At 60.0% G+C, this 16,251-nt stretch overlaps 1 protein-coding gene and 1 pseudogene across 1 annotated transcript; both read right to left on the reverse strand.

Annotated features, from left to right (window-relative positions):
- On the reverse strand, positions 1-4,555 carry LOC117309563 (keratin, type I cytoskeletal 16-like; annotated as a pseudogene).
- Positions 4,556-10,834: 6,279 nt separating this feature from the next.
- LOC101322615 (keratin, type I cytoskeletal 17) lies at positions 10,835-16,045 on the reverse strand. The gene is made up of 8 exons (XM_033848626.2): positions 15,505-16,045; positions 14,364-14,446; positions 13,813-13,969; positions 13,034-13,195; positions 12,309-12,434; positions 11,986-12,206; positions 11,870-11,895; positions 10,835-11,047 (listed from the first exon to the last, which is right to left on the reverse strand). Exons 1-8 carry the CDS (start codon positions 15,979-15,981, stop codon positions 10,953-10,955), a joined length of 1,347 nt encoding a protein of 448 aa, XP_033704517.1. The 5' UTR covers positions 15,982-16,045; the 3' UTR covers positions 10,835-10,952.
- Between the last annotated feature and the right edge of the window lie 206 nt (positions 16,046-16,251).

Genomic DNA, 16,251 nt, shown 5'->3' on the forward strand with positions numbered 1-16,251 from the left:
TTTGGACCACGCTGCATGGCTTACGGGATCTTAGTTCCCCAACCAGGGATTGAACCCGGGCCCCGGCAGTGAAAGCGCCGAGTCCTAACCACTGGACTGCCAGGAAATTCCCATAACTTTGATTTTTTAATCAAAATTTTAAAATATAGAAGGCATCCACCGCAAGTGAGAAGTGCGGTACACCTCAATAGCCAAGTAGGGTGGATTCATGCGGTGCAGGGCAGGGGGTGGGGAGAAGCACCACAGTGGGTTGAGACGGGAAGGCCAAGCATCCCAGGAGAGAGGGAACAGCACAGGTGGTTGAACAGAGGGGTCCTGACGGCCTCCTTATTCTTGATCTGTACCACATTCTCGTTAGAAAGGTCATTAGGTAGAAGTGAGGGTGGGGGAGATGGACAGCAAGGGACTCCAATTAGTAGGTTGGGCCCAGTTCTAGGGAGTGAGGGAGTCTGATGGCGGCGGTGGTCGTGGGGATGAAGAGGAAGCAGGGGTGACAGATATTTCTAGGGGACTCGCTGGCACATGATTCACTGGCTGAGGGGAACGAGGAAGAGGAGGGAGTTGATGGGAGTGACGAGGGGGAGCAGGTTGGAAGAAGAAAGATTCAGTCCTAACCGTGGATACCACCCCCAAGGCAGCAGGCTCTCCCTCCACCATCCAACACTAAAATCATTGTGTGCAAAGGTGAGGCTCCGAGGGGTAGAGTGAGGAGCTCAAGCTTGGGAGTCTTGGGTTAAAATACCTAAAAAGATAGAGCCGTAAAAAAGAAAGGCATGGACTTTGCAGCTGGACAGACCTGAGCCACCGTTGCGCCACTTCGTGTCTGTGTGACATTAAGCACCAAGATGAGCCTGACCTCAGCCCCCTCACAGAGTCGCCAGGTGAGTCGGAGGAAAGAGGTGCTGTAAAACGCCTCACGCAGCATCTGTCAACACGAGCGAGCTCCCTCCCATCCTATGTCCCAACTCCCACTCCCCCGAGAGCATGCAGGTCTTCAGGGAAGACCCTACAAGCTCTTCTGAGCCTGGCTTTTTCCTGTATCCCTCAGGCTGTGAGGTCCCAGAAGATTCCTGGGAGGCACCTCCAATTCCTGTCCCATCAGCTCAGGAATAGAGACCACACAGGATTGTTGCATCGACCAGAAAGTCAGCTTTATGAACCCACCACCAGCAGAGAGGGAGGGGAGACAGCTGGGGCGAGCAGGGGCTGGACCCAGGCCTTCAGGTGGTGAGGCCGGCGGGTGGGCAAAGGCGGCTCCGGGACTCTCAGGAGCCTTACCTTCGCAGGAAACATAGTTCTGGCCGGATGGGTGCTGGGAGGAGAGGCTGTAGGGGAGAAAAGGTAGAGCGGTTAGGTGTGTTGGGAGCAGCAGGGGTGGGGCTGAAGGGTCTGTGGGGCAGGACAGGGGGGGGGTCCCCACTCACTGGGTGTCCTCACCCTCCAGCAGGGGTCGGTAGGTGGCGATCTCCTGCTCCAGCCGCGTCTTCACGTCCAGAAGGATCTGGTACTCCTGCTTCTGCTGTCCCATCTCGCAGCGCAGCTGGGCCAGCTGCTCCTCCACGCTGCAGATGAGCCCCTGGATCTGGGACAGCTGCAGGCAGTAGCGGTTTTTGGTCTCCTCCAGGCTCTTCTCCAGGGATGCTTTCTGTGAATGGGAGAGAGCAAAAGAGAGAGTCAACGGAGGGGGGTCACTGCTGTCCCCCCAGGTCTCTGGGCATGTTTCCTGACAGGTGCATGGATTTTTGACCCCAGCTGGGCTACTTATTGGCTAGACAACATGGAGAAAACTTATTCCACCGTTTGTTCTGGGCCTTCATTTCTCCATCTATATAATGGGTACAGTGATCCCTCCAACCCACTCCTGGGAAAAGAGAGATGGAACCGTACTGCGGCGATGCTCCACTACAGGGGGCGGTGCCATTACTGGCGACTTGGAGTCTGGGCTGGGCCCGATCCTTCTTACCCTGCAGAGCTGGGACTGCAGTTTGACTTCCAGGCCCTGGAGCACCTTCGGAGCTCATTCAACTCATTGCGGCTGTCCTGCATCAGCTCGCTATTAGAGGCCACTTCTTTGTTCAGCTCCTCTTTCTTTTTTTTTTTTTTTTTGTTTTTTTGCGGTACGCGGGGCCTCTCACCACTGTGGCCTCTCCCGCTGCGGAGCACGGGCTCCGGACGCGCAGGCTCAGCGGCCATGGCTCACGGGCCTAGCCTAGTGCTCCGCGGCATGTGGGGTCTTCCCAGACCGGGGCATGAACCCGTGTCCGCCGCATCGGCAGGCGGACTCTCAACCACTGCGCCACCAGGGAAGCCCCTCAGCTCCTCTTTCTGAGATAGGAAAGAACAGAAGGTGTGGGGCACTCCAGAGGCACCCAGGCTGGGAAGTCCTGCAGCAGGACTGAGGACCCATAACACCTTGCTCAGGAACCAGGCCTCGGCATCTCTGCGGTTCTTGTCTGCTATCTGTTCATACTGGTCGCACATCTCATTCAGGATGTGGCTCAGGTCCACACCGGGGGCAGCATCCACCTCCACACTGACGTCCCCGCTGGTCTGACTCCGCAGGGTAAACATCTCCTAGGAAGAGATGGGGGGAGGTGGTCAGCTCAGCTGCCCCCTTCCCTGGCCCCAGGTGCATCTGCAACCCCACTGGATCAGCCTCCCACTGCCAGCAGCAGCCTTACCTCCTGGTGGTTCTTCTTCAGGTAGGCCAGCTCCTCCTTCAGGCCTTGATCTGCATCTCCAGGTCAGTCCTTACCAGGGTCAGCTCGTCCAGCACCCTGCGTGGGCCATTGATGTCAGCCTCCATGCCCTGGCACAGGGCCAGCTCATGCTCATACCTGGCAAGACAAAGGTCAGGGCCTCAGGGTCCATCATGAAGCTTCTGAGGCTCAAGGCCTGCTGGTCCTCCTGTCTGGACAACCCCACTGCTCACCCCCTGCCCTCTACTCTCTGTCCTCAGCCCACCACAGTGCCACTCACTTGGTCCTAAAGTCATCGGTTGCTAGCCTGGCATCGTCAATCTGCAGAAGGGGCTGTGTATTCTCTATTGTGGCCTCGAATATCTGCAGAGGGGGTGAAGGACACGTCTGGCTAGCCAAGGCCCTGCTGCTCAGGGGTGAATAGCAAAGAGGGGGGAAAGGAGCCTCACCATACTTGGGGTTATCTGGCGCGCAGGTCAGTCTTTACTCTCCCCCAGACAGCCTAGGGTGCCTTCTCCACCCAGCTTAGCATGTGCAGGGGATGCATCCACGTATCCGCCACCCCATCCTGGGCCCCATCTTACTTCGGAGAGAAGCTGATCCAAAGAATGCTTGCGGGGAGTAAGAGATTCAGGGTACCAGGTCCAGTTCAGATACCCTGATGCTAAAAAGGGACCCTCTGCCACCACTTCTGAGTAGTCCCTGGCCACTCCTCAAAAGCGGGCCTCAGTCTCCCTGTTTGTAAAATGAAGATGCTAGCAAGCGTTTTTCTAGGGTCCACTGCAGCCATGACCTCTATCAACACTCCACCACCAGAGTCGCACACCTGGCCACACCACCTCGTTCCGCAGGTCCTCGATGGTCTTGAAGTAGGGGCTGTAGTCGCAGGCGGGTCTGGGCCTCTGATTCTGGTACCGGTCTCAGATCTTCACCTCCAGCTCTGTGTCGGCCTCCTCCAGGGTGCACACCTTCTCCAGGTAGGAGGCCAGGCGGTCATTGAGGTTCTGCATAGTGAGCTTCTCGTTGCCAGAGAGGAGGCCACCATTGCCACCACTGAGGCAGACGCCAAGACCACCGCCATATCCTCCAACGAAGATGCTACCCAGGGCCCCACCGAAGCTCCTGCTGCTGCTGAAGCTGCCTCCATAGCCGCCCCCCAGCCCACAGACACCCCCGGAGGAGTAGCGGGAGGAGGACAGGCCCCCGTAGGCGCTGGGGGTCCGGCAGGAGCCTCCCGCCAAGACGGAAGACCCACAGCTGGAGCCGCCGCTGATACCACAGGAGCCCTGATGGAGCTGGAGGAGGTGAACTGGTGCCTGCAGGTGGTCGTGGTGAGAAGAGAGAAGAGAAAGGTGCTCGGGGAGGCTGGGAGGATGCTGAGGGGTCCTCAAACTCCAGGAACGTTTATATGCACGTGAGGAAGGAGGGCCCCTCCCAGCTGCTGACTCCGGGCACTGCTCCGGATTTCATCACTCCAGATCCCATCCAACTCCCCACTCCAGATTATTCAGCCCGGGGTCAACTCACTTCACTGTGTGCCTCTCTGAGTTCCCACCCAGTTTTGGGGGGTGTGGAGCTGAGAGAAAACATACCAACTCAAGTTGGTGGTGACTCACGCTAGGCAACGGGAATCTAGCTGGAGTTAGTTCCTGGAGGCTGAGGGGCCAGCCGTGCCCTGACACAGGCGAATTTGTGGTGACTGCATCCCTGGGCAGTGAGTCAGCCCATGGAAGGACTCCCTGCCCGACGGTGACAGCCTTGGATGAATGGCCTCAGCGATGCTGTCCAGGGGCCGTCTCGGGATGCAGCTGTGGGGACCCTACATGGCTGGCTGTGGACGGGAGACCTGGGTTCATGGTCCTGCTCTGCTCTGCTCCCTGTGTGACCTGTGCCCCCCACCCGCCACCTACCTTCTCTGGGCCTCTGTTTGCCCTCAGTAAAGTGACAAGCCTGAACTGGGCAATCTCAGAGTCCTTTCCAGTTCTAAAAATTCTCTGAGTCTTATCCCAGTTTCAGAGGTTGCCTTTGAGCCCCCAGGACCTCCAGAAGTGGTGTGTACCATGAAACGAGCAGATAGAAGCTTGAATCCCTGCTCTGCCCTGTACAAGCTGCATGGCATAGGTAGTCCTTTAGTCTATGAGCCTCTGGACCTCAGTTTTCTCATCTGTAAAAGGGGAGGGCACACCACCAGCCACAAAGGAACATGCATGATGGACCCTGCTGGCCCCTTCCCAATGGCCAGCCCTGACCCCCAGCCTCCCCTTCCTTCCCTTCCAGCCCAGCTACCCCTCACCCACCCCTCCTCGCCCACCTCTATGCTCTGGCACCCCCCTCCCACATGCCTGCCCTCTCCTCTGCTCTCCCACACTCCCACCCTTTGAGCAGCTCCCCCGCCCAGCGCATTGCTTCACCTAATCACAGGCACCCACCGTAAACTGTGGTGGGAGGGAATCTCCATCCTGCTGCTGGTACTACCTGTGACCCCGAACCCCGCCACAAGACTCCGAGACCCCACACTGTATCCAGGGCTCAGATCCCAACAGTTTTCTCTGGAGAGTCCACAGCTTCCAGGCTTTATTCGTTCAGTCGAGGAGACAGGGGAAGGTGGCTCTCTGGTCACCTGCCACGCTCAGGTATTTACACATGCCACACAGTTCTGTGAGGGGCCTTATTCCTGCCACCAGTTCACAGATGAGGAGGCTGGAAGGGTAAGTGGGCTTACCAAGACCCCAGTCAGTGAGGAGCTGGGGCTTGAACCCCCATCTGTCTGCTCACCCAGCCCAAGTCCTTTCCACCATCCTGAACCACTCTCTTTTTGCCCCTCCAACATACATCACTGTCTTGAGTCAACCCTGTGAGGTGAGGAGGAGAGAGGGAGAACCAGAGAGAGGGTGATTTGCCCAAAGGCACTGCGTTTAAGCTGCAGAGCCGGGACTTGACCCCAGAGATGGGCTGTCTTCAACTCTCCCGCAATGCCTGGCAAGCATGTCCATCGTCCTCTGCCTCCCCGAGGTGCCTGGAATGAGCTCTGCCCGTGGTGGGCATGATATCGGCCTGAGGGCTGAAGGCAGGACTGGGGGGGTCTGGACCCCAACAAAGAGGCCTCCTTGGGGTGCCCTGGGGGGTGACCGACAGAGCTGGCCACTGTCCCTGCTCTGCAGTGCCTCTGTGGAGGTGAGAGGAGGCGGAAGAGGGCTTGCCTCAGCCTGAGTCCCGCTGGACAATACCACCTTGAACCTTGGGGCAGGAAATTCTGTCTCAGCATAACCAGGGCTTTGTTTCTGCCACATCACGTCCCTCATCTGGAGGCACAGGGCCCCGAGGGATGAGCAGAGCTGGTACCCAGCCTATGGCTTCAGGGCCAGGCCTGGGAGAGAGAACATGCTATTCCCTCCCCTAACCCCCAAAATAGGCAAAAGGGACCCTGGAATCTTACACAAAACTCCCACCATCCCAGGCTTCAGGATGGGCCTGAAGTTCAGGTCCAATCACAGATTCAGGGGAATTTCGGAACTGGAAATGGCCTTCAAGGTCAGCAAAGACCACCAAGTCCCAACCAGAGAGCACAAAAGACTTGTTCCATGTTAAACAGGACAGAAGCAGAGGAGCAGATGGACTTCCCTGGAGGTCCAGTGGTTAAGACTCCGTGCTTCCAATGCAGGGGGTGCAGGTTCAATCCCTGGTTGGGGAATTAAGATTTCACATGTTGCATGGCGCAGCCCAAAAGATTTAAAAAAAAAAAAAAGAAGAAGCAGCAGCAGAGGAGCAGAGACTAGACCCAGGTCCAGCACCCTGACCGAAGTCCATACTGACTCTCCTAGTAGTCTCTGGGAGCTCCTTCTTCTCTGCACCACCCCCCAACCTTCCACCTCCCTTCTCACCAGATCACCGCCCCTGCCCCCATTCCTGGAGGAGTCGGGGGTGGGATTACACACAGGCCCAGCCCTGGAGGTCGGGGATCTGCATGGACTGAGAAGCTGCCGGAAGTTGCCAACCAACCCATCAGATCACTCAATCAACACCGCAGACCAAGCACCCACCATGTGTCCAGCATCTGGGGTGTGGCAGGGAGGAGAGAGATGCTGACGTGGTCTCTGACCTTGGAACTTATCATGTGACCCTGGAGAGAAAACTAAGGCCGGAAAGACAGCACAGTGCAGCAGGAAACCTGGGATGCTCGGCCCGCAGGATGCAGCTGGCATTTCCTCCGTGCCCGTGAGGCACACCTGCTCCGAGGTTGCCAAGATCCAGAATCACCAGACCTGGTCAGCACCGAGCACACACTCCCACCAACCCTCCAGGCAGTGGGTTCCTTCCTCCACCCAGGCCTCCTTCCTCTCTCCTCGGCCCAGCTCCATCCCAGGTATCATCATCACATACCTGAACTGGCCAGGAAATATTATTGGCCAATGCCACACCTCAACTTGCAGCGATTCCCAAATCTGACTGAACACGAGAATCCCCATACAGATTCCCGGGCCCTGCTCTGAACCACTTCGTCAGCCTTGTCCAGGACAAGCCTGATGGTGGGGAGGTTTTACAAGCTCCCAGGGGATTCTGGTGTCCAGCCAGGCTGGGGACCAAGAGGCAGCTGTGGGAGGGAAGGGAGGGGAAGGAGACTCCAGGGAGCCTGAGGGGAGAGGGGAGGTCGCTGCAAAGTCCCCAGCCACTGATGGCAGCCACAGTTACAGGCTTCAGGGCGGGATGAAGAAAGAAAGGAGCCAGATGAGCCAGGACAGAGCAGGCTGGAGTCGGGCCAGCAGGGGCCAGATACTAGGCAAGTCGTTCCTCCCCTCTGAGCCTCAGTTTCCTTCTCTGGGAAATGGGAATGGCAGCACCACTTCGCAGGCACCGAGAGGTGGAATAAATAAAGCAGCTGTCACAGACTGGTGGCTGTCACTGCATTTATCTTCAGGTATTTATAAAGCACCTACTATGTGCCACTGGACACTCAGATGCAAAGAACGAGACAGAGAGGCCCTCAGGGCAGAATGTCTGGAGGAGGTAGAGACGTCCCCAACACTGAGTGTTCAGGCCATAATGGGGGGTAGGGGGCCTGCAGGGAGGGGACAGGCTCTCTGGGAGTGAACAAATGGCCCCCAGGCAGGCTCCGGCCCCGTGCCTGGTCCCAGGATCGAGGTGAGCCTGTGAGTGCCTTACCCACCTTGGGCGGTCCTCCGCCACAGTGTTGGCTCTCCCCCTTCCAAGGCAGGGCCTCTCGCAGCCCCTCACCATGGTCTGCACAACCAGGGGCCCTCAGGGGAGCCTGTGGCTGGGTTCAGCTGGGTGACAGTCTGGACTCTGCCTGGGGGCTGAACCGTCCTGGCTCTGGTCCCTCTGTTCCCCTCAGCCCCCCGAAGCCTGGGTGGCACAGGAGAACACACTACATAAGGGCTGAGGGAGGATGGGCAGGCATCGTCATTGTGCCCGGCTTACCACTCCTGGACTGGGGTACCTCAGGGTCCCTCCGAACCAGGGCCTGGGTCTCTTGCTTCCCCCGGGCCCAGTGCAGACCCAGGCACAGAGCGGCGCAGTGCCGTGGACAGTGTTACTGCCGTGTCATTTCTCTGCAGAAAGCACCGTCAGGTCACCCTTCCAGAGTGTGGGCGAGGCGGAGGAAGAGTCACGGGGGCTGACTACCCGTGGCCGGCCCGAGCCTGGGCATCAGGTGTGCGTGTCCATCGTACGAGTGTGGGTGAGACGGCACCCAGGGGAGGCACAGACCAGCTCACTGAAACATCTTGTGCAGCAGGTGGGTGGGTGTGGATGAATGTGAGTCCCTTGGAGAGTCCCACAGCTGGGTCCCCCAGTCCAGCCGCAGGCACATGCCCCAGCAGCCTGGGTCAGCGTCGTGTGTCTGGACAAAGCCGTACCATCCCCAAGGGGACCACAGGCCTCCACCCCCAGGCACTCCTCCCTGCGGCCCCCACCTGCCCAGGCCTGGGCTGAGCACTCCTGGAAAGGGCGGGGCTTTCCCAATCTGGGCCCAGCACTCTGCCCTGTGGACCTCCAGCCCCGGCACCGCAGCCACTGCTCTCCTGGTGCAGCTCCCAGGACATCCGGCTGCTCCCCCTTTGTGGCCTCCTGACCACCCACCCACTTGCTTTGTGGGCAGGGGCCTCTTCCTCCGCAGAAGGGTGAAGTCTGGGGCTGCCTCTCCCAGCCCCACACTCTGACCCCTCCTCACTCACCCCATCAGTAAAAGTGCACCCCCAGAGTCTGCGGGGAGAGAGGGCCCTGCCTAAGAGCCTGGGGTTGGGCAGGGGGTGGGGCTGTGGCCGCCTTCCCAGCGTAGCTGCCTCCCCTCCCACGCCCTACTCCACCCCTGACATGCCAGGCTCCATACAGGGGCTGAGTCACTGCTCCTCAGAGCCTCAGGGTCCCCATCCACATAATGGGCACCTCTTCCTGGACCCTCCCCTCTTCCTGGGACTGTCGTTCAGGGAAATGAGATCACCCCCAGGCGGGCCATCCTCAGCCCAGGGCTGGTTCTCCGGGTTGTGGCTGGATGTACGGTGGGGGCCTGGTGGGTACGGTGCCTCCCTCCCTCCTGCCCTCCATCCCCACCCTGATTGCTTCCCAGGGAGCTGAGAGATGCCAGCTGCTGCAGGAGCGGAGCCCACGCTCCCAGCCTCCTTTGATTCCGGCATTTGCCTCTGCAGACACGGGCCCTGGACTGCTGCCTGTTGTCCCTGCCATGGAAAGGAATTCACTGTCTTCCCTTTCCCTGGGATCGGGGCCGGAAGGGCCGTTAGCTGCGGCTCGTCTCACCCCTCCTTTACTGTGGCTTCTGAGATCCAGAGAGGGCCTGTGACCTGCCCAAATTCCTCACACCCCGCTGCCCACGTCATAGACAGTGCTCATGCCACTGCCCCACCTGCTTCTCCCGGGCCTCCGCTGGTCCCAAGCCTCCACCACGCTGGGCCTCTGGGGGCTCTGGCTGCTTCTGTCCCCTCCCTGCCCCGGCCGCGCCCTCAGTCTCCAGGCACCGGGCGAGAGCACGTGTTTGGAGGGGGCCTGTCAGTGAACCCGGGTGAGGGCATCCCTCCTCCCGTTAACACCTTCCACCCACCCCCACTTCTTGAAGAAAACCAGGAAATCAGACCCGCCTGGCCCAGTGGTTTCCAGATTTACTCAAAGAAAGACTTCCGGGGCTCCTCTCCTGCTGGCTCAGCGCCTGGCCGTGGAGTGAGGGGGGCCAGGCTGGAGGGTGTTGGAGCGGCTGGGGCAGGACGGCCCCTCCCCCTTCCCCAGGAGGCAGCTTCCCACCTCCCTGACCTCCAAGCTGCTGGAACCAAGAGGGGACGAACTGCCAGGGAGGGCAGTGCTGCCCCCCGGCACGACCTCCCCTGAACGCCCCATTCTGAGCTCACCATTTGAAGACATATCCCTGGGAGAGGCCCCACCCTCTCTCCCCCACACCTGGGAGAGGCCCCACCCTCTCTCCCACACCTGCCTTCTCTGGAAGCACAGGTCTCAGCTCACATTCCTGGGGTTGAGGCCATGGGAGCATCCGGACCCACAAACCCCTCCTAGGGGTTTCCCGAGACTCACACAGGAGCCTGGGCCCTAATCACCCAGCCTGCCTCCCCGCCTTCCGTCCTCCATCCCCCCCTTCAGGAGGATCCTGATTTCTGCCCTGGCCTGCCTCCCTGCCCCCTCCCCACCTTGTCCCCTCTTAGAGGAGGACACAGCCCACAGGACTGTGCGGGGCAACCGAGCGGATGCTTTAGCCCTGCGTCTCTGGTTCCTGAGACCTTCTTGTCCATTTATGGATGAGAAAATGAGGCTCAGTGAGGGGAAGGCACTGCCCAAGGTCATGGACCCAATTACAGGCCAAGAAGAGGACACCTAAGACACCCGCCCCTGACACGCTGACCTCAACCTGGGTCTGGCACTGCCTGGACCACCCTCCCAGGGATCACCAGCCCTTGGGAGATAAAAAGCAACCCCCACCCCTCGAGTTCTGCCCAGACCTAGTCTTCACCCTGCTCTAAGATGACCCCTGACCTCCAAGTCAACAACAGTGGGTGTCCACGGACTCCTCCCCCTGACCCCATTCGCCCCCCCCCCCACCGGTTCCCCCCTTCCGCGCTAGGGCCACGTTAGTGGCCACAACCAGAGAGCATTCCATGTCTCAGTCAAGGAGATTTATTGGTCAGGGAGGGGGGATGGGAAAGGGACTGAAGCTGGGTGCTGGGGCTGCGGAGCCAATGGGAGGCCCCAGAGGGGCTGGCAGGGGGAGCAGAGTCCTCAGATGTTGGACTGTTGGACCTGCTCGCGGGAGGAGATGACCCTGCCATCCTGGACTTCTTCCACAATGGTGCGCACCTGGCGGGTGGTCACAGCTGCAGGAGACAGACACTCAGGGTGGGCGGGGCTCAAGAGGTCCTGGCCTAGCCCCCAGCCCCCTGAGTGGAGCCGGCTTTCTCCCCCATGGCCACTTGGTGTCCACGCCTCTGCTGGCCCCTCAACATCACATCCGCACAGGTGTCCCCCCGACCTTGCCACTCCCTCCCTCTCACCCTGTTCCTTGCTGGTGCCCCTGGGTGAATCCTGCCTCCCAAATAGATAGTTTGATTCTGACCCACATGTCCTTCTGCAAGAGGAAGACTGCACAGACTGGATGCTACACAGACTGGGGTCTGTCTCCATTTCTCTGCAGTCTCAAGGGCCTGGATTACCCTCCCTTCAGAAGCGGATCTCCAAGACAAGACCCTGGTCCACACCCTTAGACTAGATGCCCCAGGGCTGGGATTTTTTCTTCCCCATCAGACTGGGATCTGGAGGACAAGGACCAAGTCCCTTTCTGCTATCAGACAAGAGACTCCAGAACAAGACTGCTTTTGCTCATCTGTAGGGTCCCAAGAGCAAACATCGTGAGACCATGTCCCTACCTCCCCATCAGATGAGAGTCCCCAGAGCTGGGACCATGTCTCCCACCTCAGACTAGGATCTCCAAGGTAAGGGCCATTTCCCTGCTTCTCCCCCATTGGATCAGATAGTGTCCCGCTCACTTGATTAGGACCCTGAGCGCTACCGGGTCCCTTCCCCCACCCCTGCCAAGGGTCAGCCATCACTTCCTGGAGCTCCTGGACACCCTCCCCCAGCAACGTACAGGTGGGTCGCCTGCCCCGTGCAGCCCCACCCTCAGCTACCAAGATGCTTACGTTCTCTGGACTTGTGCAGAGTCAGCCTGCAAAAAAAAAGAGAGAGAAGATTAGATGTGGGTCTCAGCCTCACCTCTGCCCCAGGCCCCCAGCCCTGGCCCCAGGTCCCCTCTCACTGGGCATCCTCGCCCTCCAGCAGGCGGCGGTAGGTGGCGATCTCCTGCTCCAGCCGTGTCTTCACGTCCAGAAGGATCTGGTACTCCTGGCTCTGCTGTCCCATCTCGCAGCGCAGCTGGGCCAGTTGCTCCTCCACACTGCCGACCAGTCCCTGGATCTGGGACAGCTGGAGGCAGTAGCGGTTCTCTGTCTCCGCCAGGCTGTTCTCCAGAGATGCTTTCTGCAGGAGAGCGGGAGGGGCAGGGGTCAGAAGGGTTCTCAGTGCCCCCTCCAGGGACCTGGGCACCTCCCCCACACCCCCCAGGCCTGGCAGCGCCCCTACCATGCTGAGATGGGACTGCAGCTCGATCTCCAGGTTCTGCATGGTGCGCCGGAGCTCTGAGATCTCGCTCTTGCTGCTCTGCACCATCTCGCTGTTGCTGGCCACCTCGCGGTTCAGTTCCTCTGTCTGCAAACAGGACACAGGACAGGGCAGCATGAGCCCAGCTTCCCTTCTCCAAGTCAGGTGACCCCCGTGGCCTCCCTATGCTCAGCCCAGGGCCCACTCTGTGCCCAGACAGGCACCTGGGCTCTCCCCCACTGCCCCAAATACCCCCTCACCATGGCCACCTTCCTGACCTCCCCTGGGCCTCTCAGGCCTCCTCCCAAACCTGACTGTGGGAGCAGTGCCTTCTCACCAGCTTCCCACTTCCCCAAAACCAGAAGCCTTTGAAAGGATGTTAAGTTTTATCTTTAATTCCTGCAAATGTAAAGCACAGGAATAGGAAACTTGAGAACCAGTCAGGACAGTAGCCAGGCCCCTGGTGCTAGTTCCTGACTTCTTGAGGGACAGATGCAAGCTCCTGAGGGGGGCTCCCTACCCACCACCAGATCCCAGCTTCAGCCAAGCTCCAGGCCTGTGGATGCAACAGGCGACCCTGACCCCCGGTGTCCATGTGGCTCACCGGGGATAAGGTACCCAAGATGCCAGGCGCTGGGTTTACTGTGGGGACTCAAGCCTTGCACCCCATCCCCTGGGGAAGGCCTCTGGCCTGCGGCAGCCCCCACCTTGCTGAAGAACCAGTCCTCGGCATCCTTGCGGTTCTTCTCCGCCATCTTCTCGTACTGTTCGCGCATCTCATTCAGGATGCGGCTCAGGTCCACGCCGGGGGCGGCATCCATCTCCACGTTGATCTCGCCACCCACCTGGCCTCGCAGGACTTTCATCTCCTGTGGAGGAGGGGATGGTGGGTGTGGGCATGCATCCTGATCCCTCACTCTCAACCCTTCCCACGCAAGTTCTCCAGACCCCTCCCAAGGACACCTCCTTTGTTCTGCCTGCCCTCTACTCTCTGACCCTCTGAATGATTTTTATTCACCTGCTCTATGTGGGCTTTGCCTCCACCATCAGGCTAGGGGTTCCCTGAGGACAGATTCTGTGTTTCCCCCGTGAGACTGAGGGCTCTCTGAAGATAAAATCTAATTCTTAAGCCTGAGCCCCCAAAACATCCCGTCTAATTTCCAAACTTCTACCTAGGGGCCAGATTCGAGGGTTTGAGCTGGGACAAGGGGGCAACCTCCTCGATTATCTCCTGTCCTGCTGAGGGAAGGCAGGAGGGGCAGAAGAGGCCTCTGCGGGCCCCTGGGAGGCTCCCCAGATGCGGGGAAGCAAGGTAGTACGTGGAGGAGGCTGCCCTGCATGGGGATCAGGGCTCTGCAGACAGAGCAGCGCTGTAAGGCGACCAGCCTGGACACCTGTGCTCTTCCCACAGTCTCAACCTGGCACAGCCCCAGAGCCCTGCCCCCCACTCAGCATCCTCTTTGACCTACTGCCCCAGCTGCCTCACCTCCTCGTGGTTCTTCCGGAGGTAGACCAGCTCCTCCTTGAGGTTCTCAATCTGCATCTCCAGGTCGGCTCTGGCCAGGGTCAGCTCGTCCAGCACCCTGCGGAGGCCGTTGATGTCGGACTCCACGCTCACGCGCAGGGCCTGCTCCGTCTCGAACCTGCGAAGGGAACCAGAGACTTCGTCAAGATGCTTGGACTGGCAGGTGCAGGTTCTGGCCAGCACCCTGCCTCCGAACGATGAGGGGGTGGAGTAGAAGCCCATCGCAGCCCTGGGAGCCTGGGACCATGCAGGACAAGGCCCCACCCCCACCCTGCTTCCTGGCTTCTCTCCCCTCTTCCTCCCGCCTCCCTTCTCGCTCTTCCATCACCTGACTAGGCCCAGCAACCTTCAGCATCTGCTGCGTTTGCTGCATCCTGGGCTAAGAGGTGCAGGACTCTTAGCAGGGACCTCCCCTCCCCCAGCTCCTGGACCTTGCCACCAGCAACTGAGGAGTCCTGGGGTAGGGAGGGGTGCCCCCAGTTCCTCCCCAGCACCCTCTGGCCAGAGCTCACTTGGTACGGAAGTCATCAGCAGCCAGACGGCTGTTGTCGATCTGCAGCAGGACGTTGGCATTGTCTGTGGTGGCCATGAGGATCTGGGAAGATGGGAGAGTAATCAGGTCACTGGGTGGGAGTAGCTCAGCACAGACCAGGGTTCTGAGGCGGGTCTCTCTGTCTGGGGGCCAGGATGCAGCTGCCTCCTCCAGGCAGGCTCCCTTCCCACCCAGCCATTCCCCTTTACTGCATTACAGTTGGTAAGAGAGGCGGGGCCAGCCTCAGTCTGATGGCTGAAACCTTGCCCCCCTCCCCCATGCCAGGCTCTGCCTTAAACCAGAGTGGACAGCCATCCGGGAGTGCCAGGCTGGAAATGCAGGAGAGCAAGAAAAGAATGGGAGGGTGCCCCGGGGCAGAAGCTGTTCCCAAGTCCTGGAAAGAGGACAGATATGGGAAACCTCATTTTACAGCTGGGGATATAGTGTCCCTGAGGGGCTCCCCCAAAAAGGAAGACTAAAGGAACCCTCACCGAAGAGTAGTTCCAAATCAGAAGTCATGACCCCTGCTAAGTCCTGACCCCGGGCTCCAGCAGGCAGCCCCGGCCCCGCCCCAGGTTTGCTGAGCCCCAGTCTTGAGGGCGCAGCAGGAGAGATGGGGAAGCCAGAAAAGTCCCCAAATAAGGCACACAAGTGGCCTCCTGAGGTCCCGCCCCCTCTCTCTCACCTCCTCCTCCTAGCAGGTGTTAGCAGGAGCTCGCCCAGACCCCTGACCCCACCGTAGCCCTAAATCCCCCTCTTGCTCCGAGGAAAGAGGTGCCTGAGTACCCAGCGACCCCAGGGACCCAGCCCTCCACACGCATCCATTCGTCTCATCCTACAATCACACAAGGTGGCAAAACGCTCCATCCTGGGAAACGGAGGCTCCAAGGAGCTCCACAAGGCCTGCTTGTCCCTAGCCCAGGCCGCTGCCCCCCAAGAAGAGACCATAGGCCACAAGGTGGCCCCAAATGGGCTCCCAGAAGCCAAGCCGGATCCCAGCTGTCCTTAGCTCCCCAAGACCCTGGGGCAGCCCCAGGCTGGACTCCAGGCCTTGCTCAAGGGCAGGAGGTAGGGGAGGAAAAGCTGTGCCCCGCCAGGTCCCCTCCCACCGTAACCCCTACCTTGTTCCTCAGGTCCTCGATGGTCTTGAAGTAGGCGCTGTAGTCGGAAGTCGGCCCTGGGGTCTGCTTCTGGTACCAGTCACGGATCTTCACCTCCAGGTCAGTGTTGGCCTCCTCCAGGGCACGCACCTTCTCCAGGTAGGAGGCCAGGCGGTCGTTGAGGTTCTGCATGGTGGCCTTCTCGCTGGCCCCCAGCAGCGCATCACCACCTCCAAAGCCACTGCCACCAGTGCCAACGCTGCCGATGCCGTAGCCGCCACTGCCGTAGCCGCCGCTGCCGTAGCCGCCGCTGCCGTAGTCGCCGCTGCCGTAGCCGCCTCCAGAGCCGAAGCTGTAGCAGCCAGAGTAGCTGCCGCCCCCAAGGGCATTGCCCAGGCTGCCAGACAGCTGGCGGGAGGTGAGGGACGAGCTGCCCCCCAGGCCAGAGGAGCCCCTGATGGAGTTGGAGGAGGAGAACTGGCGGTTGCTGGTTGTCATGGTGGCGGCAGCGGGTGGCAGACAGACACGGAGAGAGGGCTCGAGAGGAGAGAGGCCCAAGGCGTGTGTTGCTGCCGGGGCTCGCCCGCCTCCTTTATAGGCCCCAACGAATGGGCGTAACGATTACAGCAAGTTCGCTCCTCTGTTCCCATTCCCCTGGGCTTTCATCACCGCTGGCTGCCCGCCAGCTCCCAGGTGGCTGTGGGTCCCCTTCCCTCCCACCGTCGGGCCTTTGCATCATTTCTCCAAACCCCCGTGCTGGGCGTCTGC

The sequence above is a fragment of the Tursiops truncatus genome, chromosome 20 (genome assembly GCF_011762595.2).
Source record: "Tursiops truncatus isolate mTurTru1 chromosome 20, mTurTru1.mat.Y, whole genome shotgun sequence".
NCBI lineage: Eukaryota > Metazoa > Chordata > Mammalia > Artiodactyla > Delphinidae > Tursiops > Tursiops truncatus.

Excerpts from the sequence above, each read along its gene's own strand:
- LOC101322615 (XM_033848626.2), bottom strand. The coding sequence starts at position 15,981 with ATGACAACCAGCAACCGCCAGTTCTCCTCCTCCAACTCCATCAGGGGC. Across the intron at positions 12,435-13,033 it reads AGGACTGGTTCTTCAGCAAG|ACAGAGGAACTGAACCGCGA; the intron begins GTGGGGGCTGCC and ends TCCTGTTTGCAG. Across the intron at positions 11,048-11,869 it reads TCTGCACAAGTCCAGAGAAC|CTGTGACCACCCGCCAGGTG; the intron begins GTAAGCATCTTG and ends TGTCTCCTGCAG.